The sequence below is a fragment of the Euprymna scolopes genome, chromosome 10 (assembly GCF_053919585.1).
Source record: "Euprymna scolopes isolate OS-2025 chromosome 10, ASM5391958v1, whole genome shotgun sequence".
In the NCBI taxonomy this organism is placed as follows: domain Eukaryota; kingdom Metazoa; phylum Mollusca; class Cephalopoda; order Sepiida; family Sepiolidae; genus Euprymna; species Euprymna scolopes.
In genome coordinates this window covers 15625256-15650966 of record NC_136491.1, presented here as the reverse complement: position 1 = coordinate 15650966, position 25711 = coordinate 15625256, and the positions used below count along the sequence as shown (strand labels likewise).

The 25711-nt window shown below is 36.0% G+C and overlaps 1 protein-coding gene across 2 annotated transcripts in view; it reads left to right on the top strand.

Annotated features, from left to right (window-relative positions):
* The window catches only part of LOC145285811 (intersectin-1-like), a 102320-nt gene that overhangs the window by 51027 nt on the left and 25582 nt on the right, over window positions 1-25711 (top strand). For both annotated transcript variants that reach the window (XM_080134221.1, XM_080134220.1), the window contains exons 2-6: window positions 7189-7356; window positions 14134-14286; window positions 22188-22271; window positions 22660-22808; window positions 25197-25311. In XM_080134221.1, the coding sequence (XP_079990347.1) occupies window positions 7189-7356; window positions 14134-14286; window positions 22188-22271; window positions 22660-22808; window positions 25197-25311 (669 nt within the window). The remainder of the gene's footprint in view (window positions 1-7188; window positions 7357-14133; window positions 14287-22187; window positions 22272-22659; window positions 22809-25196; window positions 25312-25711) is intronic.

The following is a 25711-nucleotide window of genomic DNA, read 5'->3' as shown; positions in this document are numbered from 1 at the left end:
AGCGCTGATTTATGGCTTGGAGTCTTGTAGGATGTTCATCCTGGGATCCCCAGACCTATTGGTCACCGTGGACCACCAGCCCCTAGTGAAAATTTTCTCGGATCAGATCCTGGAGAATATAAAAAATCCCCGCCTGTTCTCATTCAAGAAGCGGTCGTTGATGTACAGGTTCCAGATTAGGCATGTTCCTGGGAAACTCAACGCAGCACCGGACTGCACATCCCGATACCCGGCGCCGTCAAGACACAGCAGACTAAAGGGCACTGACACTTCCCAGCAAATCGAGGGGAGTATACAAGCATCCATCATAGCTGCATACGCACATGACCCCAAGTTCCGAGCGATCACCTGGGATAGGATAGTCGCAGCTGCAGCCACCGATGAGGAGTGCCGAACGTTGGCGTCATACATTCAAGACGGGTTCCCAAGGTCACGCCACGAACTACCACCAGAAATCCGGCAATTCTGGCCGATGGCAGACCAACTATATTGTCTGGAAGGGGTACCCATAAAAGGGGACAAAATTTTGATACCAAAACGGCTTAGAGCCGAGGTGTTAGAGGCATTACACTCCGCCCATCAAGGAGCGAATGGTATGTTGGCTAACGCCAGACAACGGTTATTTTGGCCTGGTTTAGACGCCAGCATCCGACAAACAAGGGCGCAATGTCGGAGTTGCAATTCGATCGACCCATCCCAGCCTAGGGAACCACTAATGCCACCCATAAACCCGGAATTCCCATTTCAAAAGACAGTCACTGACTTGCTAGATATGCACGGGAAAAGTTACATGGTATACGCGGACCGATATACCGGTTGGATTGAGGTCGCACCACTACCATCAGGAAGGGCTGCAGCGGTGTGTAACACCCTGAGGGTTTGGTTTTGCACGTATGGTGCGCCGGAGGAAATATCATCCGATGGAGGGCCACCATTCGATTCACTAGAATACAAATCGTTCCTAGAAGACTGGGGCGTAAAAAGGCGCATATCATCTGCACATTACCCCCAGAGTAATGGCCGAGCTGAACTGGCCGTAAAAACGGCCAAAAGAATGCTGATGGACTGCGTTGATGGCTACGGACACCTACATCATGATCGGGCAGCACGGGCGATGATGACTCATAGGAATACGCCCAGTCAGGACCTTGGATTGTCGCTGGCGGAAATACTATATGGTCGAACAGTAAGGGGCCATCTCCCCGCACTTCGCAAAAAATACTGCATCCACAAGCGTTGGACGGAGACCAGAGATTTGAGAGAGAGGGCGATGGCGAAAAGGCACGTACTTAACAAAGAACAGTACGACATACACAGCTGCCCCCTCCAACAGCTCCGAGTCGGCGAGTCTGTGCAGGTGCAGAATCAGGAGGGACCAAATCCACGACGATGGGCGAAAACTGGGAGAGTCGTCGAGACAATGGGTAACAGGCAGTACAGGATACGGTTGGATGGTAGCGGCAGGATCACATTACGCAATCGCCGTTTCCTCAGGAAAATCAAACCGGTCATGGATACGCCGGAGTATCCACCCACTCAACAACCCCATCAACCACCTCCCCAAACACCAAGAAGGGAGGACAGCAAACCACCGTGCACCATGCATGAGATGATGGAGGTGGAAGAAGCTGATTGTGACACATCAGAAACAGATATGGAGGTTGACCAAGATCCGATCAACCACAAGCCAATGCAGACGAGTCCGGTCCCACGACGCAGCATGAGGGTAACACGAGCACCAAGGCCACTTTCCCCTCAAATGCAAGGACCAACTCACTACTATACGGAATTCTCCAGTCACATGACCACAAAATGACGGTAGTGTGGTCACATGGTGGGGGGAGGGCATGTAGAGAATAGGAACGACCATTAAGACGGGACACACAAAAGAGTGACACCGTCATCTGATTAGTAGTATATATAGAGCACGCACGCACGCACCTGAGGAAGAACGACGACTACGACGATAGTCGACTCGGAAACCTTACAGGTTCCATCATCACTTCAACAGGCTAGGGGGGAGGAAAACATTATCGATCGCATCAGCAATGCTAACATTGCCTTCTGTTGACTTTGATTGCGACTCTGGTTTCAAAGAAAAAAAAGTCCGGATCTACCAAAACCTTATTTAAACCATTTTCCTTTATGGCTGTCAAACTTGGCCTCTGTGGGTGAGTGACCTGGAGGTTTTCGACCATCACTACCTTCTAGCATGGATCGATTTACATAAAGGTATTTCTTCTATGTGAAACTGGCATTGGCCTATCATTTTGTGTTGATGATTTCAATAAGTTTGGAGTTGTAAACCATTTTAGTTTTAGAAGAGAAAATGTGCAGTTTCAATCCAGGAAGTTTTGAATTGTAAAAGCTGACAAAGACGAATAATAGTTTCCTGTAGCTACCCAATCCAAAGAAATCTTGAATTATAAAAGTTTACAAATGAAGAGTAGAGTTTCTTTCCATGTGGAGAGAAGAAGTTATGTGCAGGCATTCTAAACACAGTATTTTTATCGAGTGATTCCGATTTCCGATTGGTTGGTAGCAGAGCATACTTCTATCTGATTGGCCAGTTATTATCACTCCTGTTTATAAATAGGACCTTCCATGTTTTTGTAATCATAGCCACATTATAGCAATAATATTGCAACAAGTTATTCTAACATAGCCAACAACAATGATGATGATGCTCCTCCTAAACATGATCTATAGCGTGGAACAATGAAGTTGTCACCCTAAAGAAAACAACACTACAGGTTTATTTTAAAATTTTTATTGAAAAAAATCAATTCGACTAACTTGTAGTAGAGCTATTCAATGTAGCTGTTTTCAGCCTCAATCACCGCCTTGATATGGGCCCAGAACTGGTAGTATGCCTTTTCCGTAAGAGCAGGAGCTTGGCAACTACTCAGTGGATGGCGGGGCAATCAGGCTGGATTTGGTGTTGTGGGAGGTCATGTTGGTGATGTTCTTGAAGTATGACCAAACGATGTAGTCCAGCAGGTTCAGGCCGGGAGAGGAGGGGGCCGGTGAAATAAGTGTATAAAGCATTCCTTCTGAAGTCAAGCCTGGGTTTCTTTGGGCTTGTGGGCTGGTGCCGAGTTCTGCTGCCACACCTAGGGTCTGCCAGCAGCCAGTTGATTGCACTAGAGGATCACCACATTCTTCAGCACATCCAAGTACACTTTGGTGTTGATTTTCAAGCCGACTTCGAAGATGTGAGGTGGCATGATGTGGCCCTCACTTGTAACCATACCAAAGACCAAAACCTTGGCCGGAAACTTTGTTTTCATCACCCTGAGCATGTCCCTGTTATTTGTGGCAATCCAACGATGCATTTTGAGGGTGCTGGCAATGGTTTTTGTTGTCATAACTTGGATCGGTAGAGAGCATGAGTTTTACAGCGGCGCATCTCTGATCTTGCTCGTTGAATATTGTGTCACTTTCAGTAGGCTCCTGTATCACTCCTGGCCAACTAGTAGATGGTCTGCAACAAAAAACGAAAACTGGTTTTCATCAAACGGAAATGGAATCATGTTGTCTTTTCTAGGGTGACAATTTTATCGTTAAACTCTGTACAAGATCATGGCCATAGAATTTGTACTTATATCAGGGACAGTTTTCTGTATATCTCAAATAAATACCCTGTGTTTCGCAACACTTTTTTTTTATCTTTGCTTTTTATTGTCCTCATGATGATGGAGTTATTGTCATTGAAAAAATTGATCCTGTCTGTCTTTCTACTATTATTCATTTCTGTGGTGACGCTGTAAAATGGCAAATCTATTCCAACTGAAGATTGATGATGAAGTTTTTTTGTTGTGACTTTGGCTCCCTTATGAGTTGACATAGATTGTCAGCAAGGGGAATAATCCATATTTTTTTTTGAAAAATATAAAAAGACTTGTCTTTCATGTAACTAAAGATTTTATTTATTTATTTTTTTTGTACAAATTTTAAAACTGCACAAGCACAAAAACAAAAATTAATGACTAAAAGGATTTCATTGCATCCTTTTTTTTTTTTTTTTTAATCAAACCAATGCAAAAAATAAAAATTTCAAGTTGTACATTTATGTAGGTAAATAATGGAAACTGATATCGAAAGAAAACCAGAATATATGATATTATCTTCTGTCATGTCTTTTATTAGTTGTTTGATTTCGGTATTACACACAAAAAAAAAATAACAAATGATGAAAAAGATTTTTTTAACTCACATATTTTTTCATCTGTTGCCTTATTCCTTGCCTTTTGACTTTTGATTTTACTTATGTTTTTGGTCATCAAATCATCATAAAGTTTTATTTACGCTGTTTTTTATTTCTCTCTCTATCTCTCTCACTCACTCACTCACTCACTCACACACACAGCTGAAAGAGAGAAACAGACCAAATATCAAGTTCTCATGTATAATATGAAAAGAAACTGGAAACTTAGGGAGATATCAATCAGACCAGTTATTATAGGTGCCACAGGGCTTATGAAGAAGAACCTGAAGTCCTACCTAACTAATATTCATGGTGGATCAAGTGCAAAAGAGATCCAGACAATTGCAATTAAGGGAACAACGAGGATACTTAAAAGAGCTCTCGGTTGGTTTCAATAAAAAGCAGGGGAATTTTGGCAGCTGGTTTGGCTGCCCCATACCCAGCGTTACAATCTTTAAAGAAAGAGAATTTAGAAAAAGTAGAGAGATAAAGTTTGAAAAAAGTGAATTTTTTAAATGAAATGTATGATGCTGAATTTTTTCTCCTCTTCTGATGAGAAGCATTTAGCTTTGAAATCTCATGGCTTAAAGAGATCCCCCCATCCTTATTTTAATTGTTCTTAATCTTATTGATGTGATAATGTAATAAAGTTCTTATGTAACTTTAATCCTATATACACAAGGGACATTCCAAAGGTAAACGCTTCTGGTCTTTTATTCTGCCCGAATAGATCAGAGGGGATTGTAAATTTCATTGCAATAGTGATATAACTTAGTAATAGTTATCATACACTAACGATGGTTTATAACGAGTAAAATCTTTGTTTGGATGGATGAATAACATGTACAGAAATATGTCGGCAAGTTGAAATGCAAAATGTTCATTTCAACTTGTTGACATATTTGTATTACTTTTGTGTAGGTGCAAATTTATTTAATACGATGATTGCACTGGCTTGGACACCTGTGCAGAATACCCGATGGCCATCTCCCTAAGGATATCCTCGACAGCGAACTGGCAAATGGGTCAAGAAGCCGCGGTCGCCCGGTGCTGTGCTTTAAAGACGTGGCCAAACAGGATCTGATCGCTCTTGGCATCGATGTGAATGTGTGGGAGGAGCTAGCCGAAGATAGACCAGCATGGAGGCGTGCCTTGAGTAAGAGTGGTGAAGGACTTGAGAACCTTTGGTTTGAGAGGGTGGGGCAAAGAAGACAAAACTAGTGACTACGTTTACTGTTGCTTGCATTAATCTTTCGTAGATTGCTTGCCATTATTATAAATTTATTCATAAGTTGATGTAGTTTAATTTAAAATTTTTCTTATTTATCTGTCGATAGCTCAAATGGTAAAGAACGTGACTGGAGTGCTAAATGTTTTGGTTTTAGTTTTGACTCTAGCTGATGGCACCCAAGTCATTTTTTTAAAATCTTTTGAAATCAGTACTTTATATTAGGTACAATATAATAACCAATAGAAAATAAATATGAAATCTTCATGAATTAAAATATATTTAAGCATATTTTATGTAATACTATTATATGATACTAATAATAATATAGTTAAGTGTATTTTATGACCGGACAATCCCCCACTCACCTACCCATCCTATTAATCTATTGGGTTGTTGCATAAGTTCCTGCCATTTGTTTTTTTTTGTTTTTTTAGAAAATAAAAGAATTTTAACAGCAAAAGTAAGATTATGTTGGACCCAAGCTTCAAGTTTTGTGTGAATCCCATCGACTGAAGATGGCGTGAAATTGTTGCAAAATCACACTTCATCTTTTCACCCAATTCTCTACATGTCTGGTGGTCATCTTCCTTCAAAAGAAACCCTGAGTTAGTCTTCATCTATCTTGATTGGTCTTCCAGAATGAGGAACGTCATTGAGATCAAAATTACCCTGTTTGAATCTGGTGAATCAATCTCGAACAGTTCTCTCAGCTATAGCTTTTTTGCCATATCCAGGCCTCTATTCACTCTTGAAAGACAAAGGATACCCTCTGTATGGGGCAGTAGCGCGTGTAATTGTGAGGCAAGGGTTGCACAATCTCCAACCACACCTCTCCTGAATCGGCACTGTTTGAGTCCAGTGGCAAGAAGACCAGGACGATTGGAAACAATGCCGAGATAAGCGGAGAGCACATACAGCACCTGAAAGTCCCAAATGGTCACCCATTTAGTAATGACCAGGTTCAACGTTGCTTAACTTCGGTGATCCAGTGGGAACTGGTGTGTCAACATGATTATGCCGTGCTATTTACGGCACAAATATCCTTGGCCACTTCACTCGCTTTTTGACCTCGATTAAAGGTGAAAAGAAGGATGTGTCGAAAATGTGATGTTTTTTTATCTACTTAACAATCCATTTGACGGTCTTAAAAAACGAGAAAAAATTATATGAGCAAAAAACGATGACAATTATCTTGTAGAACAGAATACGTGCTTTTCTAATTATATATAACACTTTGCCAAATATCAAAATATGTTTTAGAATAAAAATTTTTTCTGAAACGGCGGGAACTTATGCAGCAACCTGATAATAAATAAGAACACTATTTATGTAATTCGGAAATTTCTTCATTTTTGGTGCTGATGAAAAAACTTCAATCTTTTCTTCATAGAATGTGTGATTCTATGTATTATATCCTGTTCTCATCAGCTGTCAAGCAGGGGTTCTAGGTTAGAGTTAGGGTTCTATCATAATTTTGATGACTACACACTTATCAGCTTTGGATATTGTTTTCGTCTGTTTCTCCTTGCCTTTTCCATTTTTGAAATGTTTCTTTTATGTTAATAGTCCTGATCATATGCCAACACCTTCATTCAAGAGTGTTCACAGCATTTCATTTTTTTTTTTTTTGTATTCTTACTTATCAAAGTTGGTTTCTTTTTGAACAATTTAAATCAAAAAAAATAATTTTTCTAAAATACAATATCTCTGAGATAACTCTTATAGATTATATATTTTTTTAAAATTGTAGGGGATGATTTGCCAGGACTGCGTGGAGGTTGTTGTCCATAATCCGCCAAGTACTGGAGATGTTATCTGCCAACCATGCGCTCGGAAGAGAATTGAACGGAAAGAAACCATTCAGGAAATGATGGAAACAGAGATTAATTATGGCAGGGACCTCAAAATTCTGCTTGAAGTAAGTAATTTGCCTAAATAGTTCCTACATAATTAACAATTTTCATTTATTATGTAGGAATTGTTAGTCTGACTTCATTAATCAGCGATAAATAACATTTTTTTTTAGTTTTACAATAGATTTGCAATTATCAGATCAAAAATCAGAGAATTGATTCATAATATATTTCGTATTTATCTCTTATTTATTTTCCCAGAAATCTGCCCTTAATGTGTAGAATTAGAATTTCTGATTGGCTGTCATGAATTCAAACTAACCAATGGACATATGCACACTACCTATCTTAACAAACTGAGCTTACACTGAAGCCCCTGTGTGATGATTGGATAATTTTAAGAATTGCTGCAATTTACGTTGTTTTTAATTTTGGAGGGCATTGAGTGGCCATCTTAGTTTTCCAACAAAATAGGGCTTGTTATTTCTGATGTTTGGTTTCAGATGTTAGCTTTTGAGGACAGAAAATAGTTGGTTAATATATATATATATAAAAGTGAACGTGTGTGTGTGTCTGTCTGTCTGTGTACATTTCCCTATGCAATAACTCTGTCAATTTTCAGTCTACAGACTCGAAATTTGATATACAGGGTACTGAAGTTTGGGAAAATCTTTGTAATCCGTTTTCGGCAAGAAACTTGGCTGTTAAGGGGTCATAGTTCAACGATTTGACTGTTGAGAACTCTACCAAACTCCTCCGCCAATTTTGGGTATAAACAATTGAAATTTTAGATATAGGTTCCTTGGACATGGATCTAACTTAATAACTTGATTTGAGCCCAAAACAATAAATGTTAAGGGGTCATAATAGGGGTCAAAGTTTTAAAAAATTTGACCTCTGCGGTCTCTACCAAATTACTCAGACAATTTCTGGTCTAGACATTTGAAATTTTACAAAAAGGGTATTCAGAGATAGGGCAAGCTTTTTAATCAGTTTAGGTCGAAAATTTGAGCTATCAATATATAAATGTATGTATATATGTATGTATGTTTGCATGTCTGCCTAAAACTTTCGACAGAGGTGACGGATTTTCATAAGATCAGTATCGTTTTGAAGCTCGACCCTGCAGACGACAAATACTGAAAAATTGGCTAAAAACATTAATTTCTTTACCCTCAACTGGACACTTTTCTACAAGGAGGGGTCGCTTTTTTCGCCAATATTTTCGAAAGTCATCCCCTTAATTTAAACTTATGTCAATCTCAGTTTGACGGTGGTCGTAACAGCAAAGACTTCACGTTTTTTTCCCATTCTTTTCCTCCTTCACAGTACGGGTTCGAGCCTGCCTTCCTACTACCACTTTTTTTTTTTTTGCTCAACATACACTTCCAAACACCCGGACAATGCCGGGCTGAAATGCTATTATATAATGGACTCACCTGTCGATTTCACTGTATGAGGGTCCACCACAACAACTAAGTTGTTCAGAAATCCATACGGATGACTTGTTTATTGTGGTAAAGGCTTTGTGTAGAACCAATCACACTTTTTGGTATTAATCTTTGTTGGTGTAGGTGACTGCCACCATAGGGCAGGTCGATTTTGGAACCCCGGTGAGGCGATGGTGATGATAGTTGGGATTTGACATAGAAAAGACCCACATGAAATATTTTTCTCAAAATCATTATCTTTGCTTGAGGAAATGACTTTAAAAGTTGAAAAATTGAAGTGATTAAAAGTTTTTTGGTGAATTGTTAAGAACGTCCCGTCATCAAAACAATCCGTACTGTTAAGAAAATAGAATCATTATTTAGAATAATTTTTAAACTACATTTTTGAATAAAATGAGTGAGGATAATGCATTAATAAAATAAATATTAAGTGTAAAGGCAAAATTATGTTTTTTAAATAATAATGACCAAAGTTCGCTTTTTCATTTCAGGAATGTTTTTGGGGTGGAAACATTTTAGATTTCACCGTCACAAAACACGCTCGTTATTGATATTGAAAATTAATGTTTGTTTATTATTTAATTTGAAAACATTACGATTTAGTCTTAATTATTTCGAAAGGAAAAATGAAAAAAACTTATTTAAAATATATATTATTATATTTCAAGTGTCTGCAGTGAATTTAAACGTTTGTTTTATCTTTTTTAATTTGTTTTTCTATTAGGTTGACACAAAAACAATGTCATTTTTTGACATTCAAATGAACGTCAAAAGCATTATTTTTGCACCAACCTAACATTTCACGTCAAATTCTATTTGAAATTTTTATTAAAATATGGTAATACTACAGTTTTATATTAAAACAACAACAAAAATATAGTCCATACAATTTTATTCTACACATTCTTTACGAACGTAAATTTTCAAGTTTTTCTACTTAATAAAAAATACTTTGCAGAAAATTAGTGTCAAATTTTAATTTCTTTTATTTTTAAGGAGTAATTGTTTTTAAGCATTGTTTTTATTCAAAAATTATAGTTTTAAAATCAGATAACCCACAAAGATTGATACAAGTAAATAAGGAAACTCCTTTAAAGGTTTTTCGTTATGTGTGCATCTATGTTATTGTGCAAAAATAACTTTGTTATTTAGAAAGCCATTCTTAATATGGGAAGGAGGTTGTATTGTAACTATTCTGTACTTTCACCTAAAAATTTAATAAACAAAAATTTCATAAAAATTAAATTTAACTTGAAAATACTATTAAAAATAGCATAGTAACATAGATGCACCAGCACCGGTTTTTCAAACTCTAAACACTAAACACTCGTTTAAAATGGCACACCTACAACAAGAATGAATCTCTTTATGGATAAATTCATGCTATCGAAGGTGGAGCTAAAATCTGCAAAAAATGTCTAAACTAAATACTACTTTGCCTCTGATTTGGTTTGGTCCTCTCTCTTTAATACATCTAATTCAACTCTACAAAGTTTTTCATTATTTCTTATAACTAGCACTTATTTCTTTACATATAAAACTGGAAGATAGCCTTATACAGTTTCCTTCAGTTATAATCCATTTATTTATTTTACTTTTCAGTTTAGAATGTCAGTAAAAGCAGCTTTAACCCGTGGTTCACAAAATTTGCTGGTCCACCTTGTCATTTGGATGAAACAGCACCCCCAACTTCACGACAAGTTATCCAGTTTAGTTATTTCCTCAAAAACAGTTACCCCCCACTTAAAAAATAGTGAGATTTCTAAGTTAATTGCCAAGGAAATAATTAGTATTTGGCAAGTAGTCAATCCACAATTGCCCGTGTTAAGGTAACATTATATAGGACAGAAGGTCAATATATTTTGCTATAAGAGGGCCAAACAGATTGACAGGAAATCTCTTGCAGCAATCAAAGTGAAAAGAATGAAGGAACAGCTAGACAGACTATTTGATATATTTTCTTGTAGCTGTAAACTTTCTGTCTTGAGATGTGATGACTTTGCAGTAAAGTGCAAGACAGAAAATTTTCAAACAAGGCACATAATCTGCACTTGTCCTCCTAACAAGGAGGTAAAATTAATTCTATGGATTCACCTGCAATTATGTTCCTTTTTTGTGGAAAATAAAATAATATATTGATATTTATTATGTAATCTGGCTCTATTATTAAACATGCAAATTTTCCAATTTTCAGGTTCCACTAGAAGAACTGCTATTTACAGCAATTTTTAAATTAATTGATGGAACAACAAAAAGCCTAACAACATTTACTGGTCCTTTGGGGAAACTTTGTATCAATAATTATCAAGATTTGCCTCAAGTAGAATTTAAAAAAGTTAGTGTACCTCCCGATCATCATTATCTGACAGATGAAGAAACAAATAATTTAAGTGTGAAGACCAGAGGCTACTTTTTGAGTATGCTGTTGGCATTTCTTGTGCAGAAGTTAACTTAGAAAATTGGGCCCTTGAATCAAGCAATATGGCTAACATAAGCCACAAGATTAATGTGTTTATGGACTAGGGTTGTCTATCCTCAAACACTATGATAAATTAAACATTTTGGTCAAATTTATCATCCAAGTGTATGCAGTTAGTTGGTTGGAGATCAAAACCGACAATATTTTTTTTAACCAACAACAGTATATTTTAATATGATTCAGAGAACAAAACAGTTAACTGAAATCCAAATTACTGTTTTAAACTGTTTAAAATATAGTGCTTTTGCACTACTTCCGGAAAATATAATATCGATGATAAACTCAGATGAATTGGATGTGAGAGAAGAGGGCATTCAAACGATTTTGCCCATTAGGTAAATAAATATTTATCCATTAAATTTTATTAGTTTTCTTAATTTACTCAAACAATAGTTAGTTTTATTCGTATTACATCGCAAAATATAAAAGAAATAAGTGTTTTCAAATAATTTTTTTTGTGTTGTTTTTTCCAGAAATAGCGAACAACTCAAAAAAAAAAAAAAAAATGAAAAGATTACTGCTATCAATTTTGCAGCCACACACTGGTCAAATTTGATTGATTTTTCTCAAAAAGTTGTATATGGGCAGAAAGCAAGACATAGGCACATTATTACAAAGTCATCGTGCCAGCAAATTAGACCATCATTTTCCTCAAAAGGAAAGTATACAGAACAATTTAGTTCTATTGTAACAGTTTATATTATTGCGTTTAATAAAAAATTAAAATACATGGTTCTATAACTTGTATCAAGTTGTTATATTGTGTAATACATCTCCACATATCTTTTTGAATTGTGAAATTTAAAAGACTTAGTTGCTAATTAGTTTTTTACAATTTTTGTTTAATCAACGCAGTAAAAGTTGAGATATTTTGCTAGGTGTGATTCATGTATATACTTTTCTTTCAATGTATTTTATATAAATATATCCATTTTAATTGAATATTTTATAAAAATAGTGAAATTTCAAAGTCAGCGTTGTGAGAAATGCTATGAAAATGAAGGATTTTTCAGCATTTTTCTACACGATTTTTAAAATTAAATGCTCAATTTTCTGTTCAAGATAGGAATCTAATTTTTGGTAATATGTTCTTATCACATCAAATCCCAGCTATCATCACCAGTGCCATGTTGATTTTCTGAAAAAAGTTGCAAATCGACCTGCCCTACTGCCACAAGACAGAGCATACAGTAGACTGCGGGTTTTTATATCAGAGTTATTCATTCTCCTAGATGCATGTCTTAATGTAGACTGGGGGTGCATCTCTCCCAGTGAATTAATGCGCCTCCAGATACCAACCTGGAAATTTCTATGACTTGGCGCGGTACATACAGTGCCTGGCCCTCCCAAATGGTCACCCAGGTCAACCAGGCTTGTTGTTGCTTAACTTCAGTGATCTGATAAGAACTGGTTTGTCAATGTGATTGTGCCGTGTATGTATATATATATATATATATATATTTTTTTTACATGGAAGTCACCACTTATCAAGGCCCGGAAGCCACTCTGGGATAAGGATTATTGCGTGTGCAGTAATCAATAGGATAGTATTGTAGTAATCGTTAGTATTGAAGATTTGATAAAGTATCTTACTTAAGGGGGCGGTTCATCAGGAATTTGTTTATGTTGGACTTGAAGACATCCAAGTTGTAGTCAGGTGGCAAACAGGCAGACGGAAGAGAGTTCCACTGGCGTGCACTTCTAAGAAAGAAGCTTTGTTCATGGAATCTACATTTTGATTTTGACATAGTGGGGAAAATTTTGACAGCGGTTTCAGCTAGATGGTGTTTATCGTGAAAGATTGGCGAGGAGGGTACCAGGGATTGGAGTTCAGACAAGCACTTGCCATATATATATAATTTATTAAACGTATATTCTTATGTTGAGAAACACTTTAGAAAGAATTTAAAATATATTTATTACTCGGAAAGGAAACCCATATATAGGTGATAGTCCTTATTCTGCAGAGTTTAAAAGAATGTTAGAATTCTTATCTTCAAAGGAAAGAAAACTAGTTCGCAAAACATGTAGATGGCGTGGCTAGAAGATTTGCTGGTTTTATTATTTCTGAAACTGCATTCCATGATTGTGGTTATAAAATGTAAAATACTGTTTGTAAAAAAAGTTTGTATAAATTGTTTGTGCAAAGTGACGTTTGTAAAAATAGAGGAAGGGGGAAGGAAGAAAATGAAAATCCAAATGGAGGTGGGAATATAATGGTTTGTGGTTGTTTCTCTTAAGCCGGCCCTGGAAAACTTCACATCATAGACGGAAAAATGAATTCTCAAATCTGTTGGGCTCTCAAAGTCTGCAGATGATTTAAACTTGCTAAAGGGTTGGATATTCCAGCAGGACAATGATCTCAAACACACAGCTAAGGCAACTACTGCATGGTTTCGGTAGAAGTAAATAGAGGTGTTAGGATGGCCAAGTCAGTCAGTCACCTGACCTCGACCAAATTGAAAATCTGTGGCGAGAGTTAAAGTTGATGGTACAAAAGAGAAATTCAAGGAATCTGATAGAACTTTAATGAATCTGCCAAGAAGAGTGGGATAAAATTCCAGTTAACATTTGCAACAATCTTTTAAGGATGTATTCCAAACATTTGGAAGCTGTTATGGTGAGTAGAGGCCATATTACTAAAAAGTAATACTATTTTTTTGTGTGCTGTAATATTAAGTAATATTATTTTTTTTGTGTGTTGGATAGTTTTTAAACCTTAGATATAATATTTATGTAATTATCTAGTGAATATGTAATTATATATTTTTGATACGAGATTTGTATTTATCATACAAAAATACTTTAGAATACCACTAGAAAATTGGGAAGTATGTTAGCTGATTATGATCAAAACATTTTAGCCTAAATTAAAACAAGTTTTTTTTTTTTCTTTTTCAATTTTTTTTCAGGAATTTTACATTCCAATGAAGAAAGCAGCCCTTCTCGAGAACCGACAACTCTCTGCCATATTTCTAAATTTGGAAGAATTAATTAAAATAAATGACAAGTTCACTCAACAGTTATCGAAGATCCTACAAGAAGCTGAAATGAAGAATGATGAGGTAAAATCTATGATTCGCTTCAATTCTATGATTGAGATTTGCAATGATCCAAATGATTGGCTTAGTAGAAGCATTCTTTTTGTTTTAATAATCACTCCCCCACCTCTAAAAAATCAAGCCCCGCCTTTAACTGGAAGATTCACCCAATTACAGCTCATCATTGGTAAAATTAGAGTATAATTCTCTCCTCCTACTACTCCTCCTACTACTACAATTTTTTCCTTCTCTTCTTTGGTAGAATTCGTAGATTACAATTCTTCTTATTCTTCTTCTTCCTCCTTCATTGGTGGAATTAGTGGATTACAATTCTTTTTCTTTTTCTTCTTCTTTTTATCCTTCTTGTTTGTTTAGTTCACATGCTGGTATGTGTCGAAAACTAATTTCAACTTGTAATAAGAGTGCAATTAATCGGATGTAATGACCTTTTCATGTGTTGAAAATATTTTTAAATGGACTTACAAACTAACCTATCTCTACCCAGGTCTTTATATATCCCTCTTTCTCTGAAATCCATCCATATCAGTTCCTCCCATGTTTTTTCATATGTAAATAAAGTAAATCATACTACATTACACTTAACAAAACCAAAGAGGGATTCTGCCTCATTGTCTTTAGTTTCTTCTATTTCTCTATTTAAGTTTTGGATACATACTCCTCCTCCTCCTCCTCCTCCTCCTCCTCCTCCTCCTCCTTCTTCCCTATAAGAGATATAGATTTGTCTCTTTTTAGGGTTGTCTGTTTCTTCTTAGTTTATGTTCATATTGTCCAGGCTTTCTCCATCTCTTGTCTCATCATCAGTATTTTTGGTCCCCCAACAACGGAAGGATTTGACCTAGTAATTCACTCCCATTCGTCTGTTCGTTTGTTCACACTTTTCTCAATAACCATGTCTTGGATATTTTTGGAAAATTTGCAAAAACGTTAGTCATGGTGAAAGTAAATATTTGCCAGAACAGATTTTCCGGGATAACTCTGGTTGCTCCTCTAGGGGCTATTGTAGGGGTAAAATTGCCCCCAAATCATTCGTCCATTCATTTGTACGCACTTTTCTCAATGACTATGTCTTGGATGTTTTAAACAAATTTTGCACAAACATTAGTCATGGTGAAAGTAAATTTTTGCCAGAATGGATTTTTCGAGATAACTCTGGTTCGTCCATTCATTTGTTCACACTTTTCTCAACCTTGGATTTTTTTTTTGAAAATTTGCACAAACATTAGTCATGATGAAAGTAAATATTTGCCTGAACAGATTTTCTGGGATAACTGATTGCTCCTCTAGGGGCCATTATAGGGGTAAAATTGCCTCCAAATCATTTGTCTGTTTGTTTGTTTGCACTTTTATCAATAACCACGCTTTAGATTTTTTTGAAATTTTGCACAAACATTAGTCATGATGAAAGTAAATTTCTGCCAGAATGGATTTTTCAAGATAACTCCGGTTGTTCCCTTAGGGGTCATAACAGGGGTACAATTGCCCTCAAATTATTCATCCATTCATTTGTTCGCACTTTTCTCAATAACCACGCCTTGGATTTAAAAAAAAAATTGCACAAACATTAGTCATGGGGAAAGTAAATTTTTTACTTGTGAATCAGGACCTTGCATGCTCGGCTTGTTTTACTTTAAATCATTCCGTTAAACATTTACTTACTGTAATCAAAATATATATACCTAGTGTAATATCTCACATATAATTCATTTAATAACTATGCATTTCTGATTTCGTAGTTTTTATCGGATGGCCTTTGTTTTTGTGGAATGCTGAGGAGTTGATACACTCTAAAAATCTGTATCAACTCCGTGTTTATGAAACCATGATCCATCTACAAAATAAGTTCAGGTGCTACCAGTTCAGGCTGTCTGGAGATATCGGCTTCCTGACACAAAAATGCACCAAACATTGATTGTTATTGTTTTTTTTTTTTTCCTTTCTCTTTGCAAAACTTAATCATGTTCTGCAAAGCCAAAAACAAAAACAAGTTTTTTCTACAAAACATCTTGGTCTCATCCTGACTATATAATAAAAAATTGTTCCGCTAAGGTTACCTCAGTTCTCTCCAAACTCTTCAACAAATGTCTTACTGAATCTTGCTTTTCTGACTGTTGGAAACCAGTTTACAAGAATTCTGATGAAAGAACTGATCCACTAAATTATCGTCCCAGTAGCTTCCTCCCTCTCTTTGCCAAAATCTTTGAATCTTTAATTGATCAAGCACTAGTTTACCATCTCATAGATACTAAACTTCTTTCTAACCAACAGTATAGATGTAGGCAAGCTGGTCCTACAAGTCTCATTTGAAAGATCATGAACACCTCGCACCAACCGGGTCGCCAGCCTCTGCACTTGCTACAGATGCTGAATGTTACGAACCAAATATGGAGATGACGCCTGGGTGCTATACTCCAACACATTTCAAATGAGTAATGTGTACATAAGGAGGAAGATCTCTGGAGTGAGATTGGTGAAGGAGCGCTTAATGAGAAAAAAGGTACTCTTTACTTTGTTAGCAGCCTGTGAATGCAGTGACTCAAAGGCTTGAAGGCAGGATCAACCAGCATCTTGAGGTCTCTGGTCTCCTCAACGTCTGCAGCGACGAAAGTAATTAAAAACTTCAATGGGTTGCTAACTGCAGTGTGACAACATTTGCTAACATTGAGGCTGAGATCCTACGCAATTGACCACTTTTATGCATGCAAGTCAAGAGGGTTTTGGGAAATAGAGATGAACTGACATTAACTGACAAACTTGGTCTCGATAGAGCATAGTTTCCCACGATTTGTATTGTTATGCATTTTTCTTTCTAAGCAAAGAATTTCTAATTTTTCCGAGGAGTATATTCACGAAAAGAGCCAATATCGACATAAACAATTGTTTCTGCATAACAAAACGGATTTGTAAAAAATGTGCTGGAGGAGCTGTTTTACATGAAATATAAATAGTTGGATCTTGGAATGTAACTATACTTTTAATCTTATATATATATATATATATATATATATATATATATATATATATATATATAGATAGATAGATAGAACAGGAGACTTCATTGGTTTGATCATGTTGAAAGAATGGATGAGAGTTCTTGCTTTAGCAGATGTAGAACAGTTGAAGTAGCAGGTCCAGTTCACAGGAAAGGCCAAGGAAAACATGGGAAGAAGTGATAAAAAATGTGAGAGAAAAAAAAGGGGGGAGGAAAGACCTGGCTAAAGATAAATTATTTTGAAAATTAATTTCTAAAAGTTGTCCAACACATGCCAGTATATAAAATGGAGATTAAACCGAATATGATGATATACATTTAACAATGCAATAATTTATTTCATTTTCAACTACAACAAAGATGAGATTCTTTATCATCATCAGCAGCAGCATTAGTTACTGCGATTATACTTAATATCAGTTACATCATATGACCCTAGTTCTTTTGGAATCTAATCTTGCGAATATCTTGTTCAGATTTAAAACAAAACTCATGAAGCGTTATTCTCATCTGATAATTTTAAAACTAGCATTAAAAAAATGATTCTCCTTAACCAAGAAGATCTCTGCTTCTCTTTTCTCTTACATGTGTCATGACAAAGATGCTGAAATGATCCAATTACACTTTGCCCTCTAAAATTTCAGCCGATGAATCAATATTCTTATTAGATTGCTTGTAACACAGAATCTCATGCGTTTGAAGTTCATCTTGGATTATTTTCTTTCAACTTAATGAAATAATCAAAGAATCTGAGACGAGGTTTCCGCTTGGTTTCATGTATCTGAAGGCATTTTCTAATTCTGTGATTGCGTTGGAAATTGACACAAAGTTTCTGGTTAAAATAGTTTTCACTATTACATTTAAATTCAGAGATTAAAATATTGAAGCAATTTTTCAATGTTTGTAAGAAAAATAATGTACCTGAGTTATTTCTTGTAAGAAAAGATTTGATATACTAACTTTTTAACCACTACACTGATGAAATAAAAAAAATTTCATGTGATCACCTTGCATGGAGATGATGTCATCTTGAAAATAGTGGCAACCTCATCTGATTATTTTATTTGCTCTTTCCCCTTTTAATTTTACACAACATAACAATCCTTATTTTAAATGTCTGCTGTCTATGCAGCATACAAAAATTACTTTCTTTTAAGTAAATTTTCCAAGGAAACAAAAATCATATATTAATAGTAGTTATCTTACCTATTTGCTGGATTGAGGGGAAAAGGGAGCGGAGGAGTAAGTAGGAGAATGTAAAGTGATTTTTAATAGTTTTTTTTTTTTTTACATGGGGAATCACCACTTATCAAGGCCCAAACCACTCGGGGATAATGGTTATTGTGTGTACAATAATCAATGGGATAATATCATAGTAATAATTGGTATTGGAGATTTGATTAATCAGGAATTTGTTTATGTTGGACTTGAAGACATCCAAATTGTAGTCAGGTGGGAAACAGGCAAACAGAAAAGAATTCCACTGGCGTGCACTTCTCAGAAAGAAGCTTTGTTCATGGAATCTACGTTTTGATTTAGGCACAGATAAAGAGTGGGGGAAATTACTGGCAGTGGTTTTAGCTAGAAGGGTGTTTATCGTGAAAGATTGGCGAGGGTGGACCAGAGATTGGAGCTCGGACGAGCACTTGCCATGGAAATAACGATAAAAATAAAGACAGGCCCGCAACGTCTCTTCTCTGGGAGAGAGGTTGCAGGGAAGAGAAAAGGGCATCCTCCACTAAGCTACAAAGTTTATTTTGTACTCTGTCAAGGCAGGATAGGCTGTTTTTAGCATCTCCAGCCCAGATGTGGCAGCAGAACTCCATCCTTGGACGTACTTGGCTTTTATACATATAGAGAATTGCATTAGTAGTGAAATATCTTCTGGAGCGGTAGAAGGATCCCACCATTTTCCCAGCGGCCCGGGCAACAGAACAGAATCATCTTGTCACACTGGTTCTTGCTAGATCACCAAAGTTAAACAATATTGAGTCTGGTTAGTACCAGAGGGGTGACCATTTAAGAATACTAGGCGCTGTATGTAGGAGGCTGTTAACATCTCTCCTCATACAAGATGGTTCAAAAGCAGTCTGAAGCATTCCATATGTTTCTGTGGCATTTTCTCCAAGTTTAAAACAGAATTTTAGTGCATATCTTTCTTAAGTGTCCCTTTTTTTTTTTACATGGAGGTCACCACTTATCAAGGCCCGGAAACCACTCAGGGATAAGGGTCATGTCCAGATTGCATTTTTGAAACTCACCAGCTGTGATAATCAGACTAGGGTGTATTCCAATTCCTACTGTAACTATTCCTTTGAACCTGAAATCATAAAAATTGGTCAGTCATATCATAAGATATATAGCAATAACATACTGAATTTTCAAGAGTCTGCAACAATTTTAAATGCCTGTACGAAAAAAGTCTGGAAACTTTTTGAAGGCACCTCGTATCTTTTGATATGACCTTGAATATATTTGTTAACCTCTAATAAATTTTCAAACTGATTTTAAAAGGTTTATCATTAAGATAACATCCTTAAAGATGAAGAAGGAAGTGAACGTCAACAAAAACCACTCATCTTGTTACAACCACGACCAATAATTTCCCCTACTCTCTATGTGTACCTAAAACTGAATGCAGATGCCATGAACAAAGTTTCATTTTTAGAACTGCTCACCTGTGAAATTCTGTTCTGCTGGCATGCTTTCCAGCTGACTATAAAATGGTCGTCTTCAAGTCAAATGCACACAAGTTTTTTGATGTCTCGCCCCTTAAATAATGATAGTTTACCCAAGTTTCACCAGAATTGATCACTAAGTCGTCGTCTCAGTGACCACCTTACATTCCTTAACCTTTATCCTCGAGTGATCTTCGGGCTTAATAAGGAGTGATTTTCTTGTAAAAATAAAAATTGACTATGAAAATTTGATGGTGTTAATTGCTGAAGATTCATGCACAATTGTTTGAGAATTTACTCAAATTTTCGATGCCTCCATTCAATCTCAAAAGACAAAGGATACCCCCCGTAGGGGCAGCTGTGCATGTAATTGTGAGGCAAGAGTTGTGCAATCCCCAAGCATACTTCTTCTGAATCGGCACTGCTTGAGTCCAGTCACAAGGAAAAGTCCAGGACGACTGGAAACAAATGCCAAGATAAGCAGAGAGCACATACAGCACCTAAAAGTCTCAAATGGTCACTCATTTAGTATTGACCAGGTTCAACATTGCTTAACTTAACTCAAACTTTAGGCGTCAGTTATCCAACAGTTCTAGACTACCTCCAGCAACTGGAGAAATGAAAGAAGCTAGAAAAATTGTTGCTACATAAACTTAATGGAAATCCTTCATAAAGTGTTAGGATTGGATCAAAGCTGAGCACTAAAACATTTCCACAGAAGAAGCATCTGAACCAAAGCAGCATTCACTCTTAAACTGGCTAAACTGGCTTCCTCCAAAGGAGGAAGTCTCATGGGAATATCAAATTCTGAAGCGGCCTCCAGTCACATGCATATCTTTGTCCGAGAAGATGACAAACTTAGGTTTTTGCAGTTCTTGCTGAGAGGTGTTAATGTTCTCCTGCATACAGCATCTGGTCAGTACCAAATGGTCACCCATTTGGTACTGACCAGGCTCAATGTTGCTTAACTCCGGTGATCAACATGATTATACTGTATATAAGCATCAGAAGACAATGATATCGACTGGTTATATATCTGTTACAGTTTCTTTGATGAAGTATTCTCATCTTGTGTTTCTGAATTTTTGAGATGAGGATTGGTTTTTGCATTATTTGGATTCTTCTGGACTGCTGTCCTATCTTGAATCTCATTTTCACGTTTTGATCGATGTAACCTCCGACCTTCTTCAGGTATATTTTGTCAAACTCAGTAATGTTTCCGTCAAACTTGTATAATATATACTTGCATATTAATATATATAATATATACTTGTATATTAATATATAGTAATAATAATAATAATAATACTTAGCAATAAATAGTAATATTTACAACTAGAAATAAAATAGGCTTAAGGGTCCCAAAATTCATGCTAGAACTGTTTGTAAGGACCTATGGTGCAGTGGTTAGAGGACTTGGAAAAATCAATTGTAAAAGTGATATTTTCCTGAAGATTAAAGGTTCAATTCTCAGAATATTTACAACTAGAAATAAAATAGGTGACCGAAAAATACAATTGCGAATTACTTAGGACGTCTATCCAGTCATGACTGATGGAACAAGAACATGCTACCCCCATGAAGTAAATAAAGGGTTCCATTCAAAAGTCTGTCCAAATTCCCGAATTCGACAGAAATAGTCCCGAGTTTGACAAGATATGAAAGTTGCATCGATTAAAATGTTGTGAAAATCACACTCAAGATGCAAACAGTAGTTCGATGAATCCAAATAATATGAATATTTTCATCTTGGTCGAGAAAACTGCTGTGTATGTCTGCACTTGATCAACAGAAAAGCTTCAGTGTTGAACAAGGGGCCTTACAGATTACTTAATAAACTGAGCTATGAAATTTTACCTCATTCATGTGTGAAAAATTTTTGCAAACCAAAAATACAACCAAAAATGCTTTTCAAAATTTGTTGCATTATGGATTGGTGGCATTTTATGTAACAAATGTTTTTTTTCATTTCATTGGGTTCAAGCCGTTTTCTAAGTATTTGGAATCAAGGCTAATAATAATAGTCAGAATTATGTGTGCCAAATATTTAAGAATCTTTTTTTATCGGTTGCACTGAAGTGACACCAAATGGTGAGTGCTAAGTGACCTTTAACTTATTTTCTCCTAACTCTGCAGTAACCTTGACATTCTGACATATTTTGCCTTTCAAATGAATAAGACATTTTCTTTTTAATTTTTTGTTATTAATAATTTTTTTCTCCAATTATTTTTTGCAGGAATTACAAAGTGTCAACATTGGACAGTTATTCCGAGAATCGTTTGATATGTTTCAACCTTTCGAGAAATACTGTGTGAACCAGGTTGGTGGGATTTGTTGCATTCTTTTTTGCTAGTCTGTAATTCTGTATACAATCAGCACCAGTGTCTGAACCTAACATGGCAGTTTACACGAATTACAAAAAAAAAATCTCTTTGAATCATTTACATGTAGATGCATCACTATATTAACCAAACATTGATATGATGATGATGACGATGATGATGATGATTACGGTGACGATGATGATGATGATGACGATCGTGATGTTAGTGTGGGATGATGATGGTGGTGATGATGATGGTAGTGATGATGATGGCAGCAGCAGCAATAGAGAAAGTCTTGGTAAAAAACCAACAATTTTGTCAAATGCGTTTCAGATGCTCGTTCAATTTCGATCAATGTTTGATTGATTTTTGTCTTTCTTTCAGACACCGGCAACTGAACTTCTTGAGCAACTGGAACACGAAAAGGAAGTGCTGCGTGCATTCCTGCAGGTCTCCCAAGCTGAAAACAGTGAAAAACTCCGGCGGATGAATCTAAAGTCTTTTCTCATGGTTCCGGTGCAGAGGATCATGAAGTAGGTCTTGTCAGAATTTTAGAGATGAGAAGTCAATAACGCCTGTTTTACATGTCAGCATATGTTAAACAGCTTTTATAAATTGACTTTCAAACTAACCCGACATCTTTCTTCATTTATTTTTATTTATCTTCCTCTCAAGTCCATCTTTTTTACTTCTTCCTATTTTTTTCTCAGCTTTTACTTGCCAACTGACCTTGCTACCTCAACTGTCCTACATCTACTGTCCCGAAAACTTTTAGAAATGAGAAGTTATTACTTGGTGGCCGAAGTGTCGTGTCTGCTCTCGTGCTGCGCTCAAGTTAAATTGCTCTTAGTCAATGGAGAAGGAAACCCTTCTTTGCTAAGGCAATTTTATTTTTGCATACTGCCAGAGTACTCCCTTTTAGGGGAGCTGGTTTTCTTCCACATTAAAAACGACCTTGTGTCACATTTTGTTTTTGTGAGGAAGCAGATAGATACTGAGAAATTATTATTATTTCCGAAATGTCTAAAAATATAAAACAACCTTATTTTTTTTGTGAACCACACACTGACATTTTGAAAAAACAGAAATATAGCTCCTCAGACGGTGTCTTTGACGTGAGCACCTGTCTTTCTGTCTCATGTATGACATTTACGCTTACCAAAAAGATCTCTATTGGTTGCTCGTACAAATTTTAAACAATTGCCCTTACATAATCAATAGTTGCTTCCTTTAACATTCATTAAATGTTTTTGTGGATATGGTGGCCCATGCACGATGGTTTTTAAGTGTTGCAATAGTTTTGGTATAACTAAGAGGGTATGGTTCCAAAAAATTGGAAGCTTCTATTTATAGAAAGGGGTAATAGAAAATGACCAATCAAATGGAACCACACTCTGTTAGCAACCAATCAGAAACCGGATTCTATAAGATAAATCTCAGCCATCTGTATGTGTGTTAGTGGGTATTTTTCTATATCCACTAAAAACTTTTGTCATTCGCATTGCAGAGACATGAAGCTGGTATCGTTAGAAAGAGTAATTTCTCGGACAAATAATATTGGAAAATGAGAAAAAATTGTCAATTATTTCATGTAGAAATGTTGTTTTGTTTGAACGGGAGTGGGTGGGTCAAGTAAAACCTTGGTTTCCACACTGTTTGTTAACCACACATGCGCAAACGGTCGATTCGTTGTTTCATTTTGAAAAGATAAATTTGCAATGTCATAACATCTGTGCCATCACGGTCCAATCAATAATGTTTTTGCTTACTAACTTCAGTTATGCAAGTTTGCGCCCAGCACGCTGCATCTTTTTTTTTTTTTGCTTACAAAAGTTTGCTTTTGGTTTCGCTTCTGGCTGATAGACCTCAAGTACTGTATTTTTTTTTTTTTTAATTTTTAATTGACTATGAATAAAAATATATTTAACCGTAATTTCCTCCCTCCCCCACTAGTCATTCCGAAAAACATACTGGATATTTTAGAATTCCTACACAGAACTTGTCATGTCTACACAAGAAGGAATTTTGTACTTTGTCTGCAAACTTTTACAGTTTAAGACTTGTATGAACTGCCTATCCAACAGGAAATCTTTGTCTTAGTTTTGATAATTCAAAGCTTCTGTGGATTGATGACTGCCATTTTGTTTGGAAGAAGATTTCTATTCACAGTTCTGAGTTTTTGAGATGAGGGCTGATTGTTTATATTACTTGTATTGAGCAGACTATTGTTCTCATCTTGAATGTTATTTGTGCAATTTTTAAGTCAGTGTAGCCACCCACCTTCGTCAGGCATGTTGGTCACCATCTTGAAAAAGAAAGGAGAAAAGCTACTGACTCTGTAGAAATACAACACCAACAGTATGAAACCATCTATAGAACCAGTAACTTTTCTCTTTTCTTTTCCAAGATAATGACTAACATGCCTGACGAAGGTCAGTGGTTACACCAACCGAAACGTTGCACAAATAACACTCAAGATGAGAACAATAATAGTCCAATCAAAGCAAGAAATTTTATTTTATTTGTAATATATTTTTTAAAAAATCTTGCTCGCGAACATTCGACCATGTCTGCTATTTGACGTGTTTGCAAACAACCAACAGCAATGTCAAGGTCGAACAACCGATGTCACTTGAAATGTTCGTAAATCTTTGTCTTCTGCTACGGGGTATCTAATCTTTACTTGATCCAAATTTTTATACTTCAACTTGTTTATATATCTTCAAATATTTAGTCATCATGTTTCGTTTTGTTTGGTTGATTTGTTTTATGGCATGTCAAGGAAAAGTAAAAAAAAAAACAATAATAACATCAATGTTTGGTGCATTTTAGGTCAAGAAATTTGTATCTTCAAACAGCCTGATCCGATAGAACGTGAGAGGATGATAATAACGGATCTTATTGTGTTTTTCTTCTTTTAGGTACCCTCTTTTATTGACTCGCCTTTACAAGTCAACGTCAATGCAACATCAAGACTGTGCCTTCTTACAAGAAGCTCTCACAGGAATTGAAAGAATTTTGGAAGAAATTAATTCGGTAAGTTTCTCCATTTTTTTTTTTTTTTTTTTTTTTCAGTTCTTACTTGGATATCAATGGTTTTTACAGACTGGTAATCTATAATATAAATCTCACTTGTATGTATGTATGTCTGCCTAAAACTTTTGACAAAGGCGACAGATTTTCATCAGATCAGTATCGTTTTGAAGCTCAACCCTTCAGGCAACAAATACCGAAAAATTGGCTAAAAACATTAATTCTTTCATCCTCAACTGAGCACTTTTCTACAAGGAGGGGTCGCTTTTTTTGCCGATATTTTCGTAAGTCATTCCCTCTTTTCGATTGACTAGCCCTAATTTAAACATTCAGTTTGGCGATGAACGCAACAGCAAAGATGTCACTTTTTTTTTCACGTTCTTTTCCTCCTTCGCGGTACAGG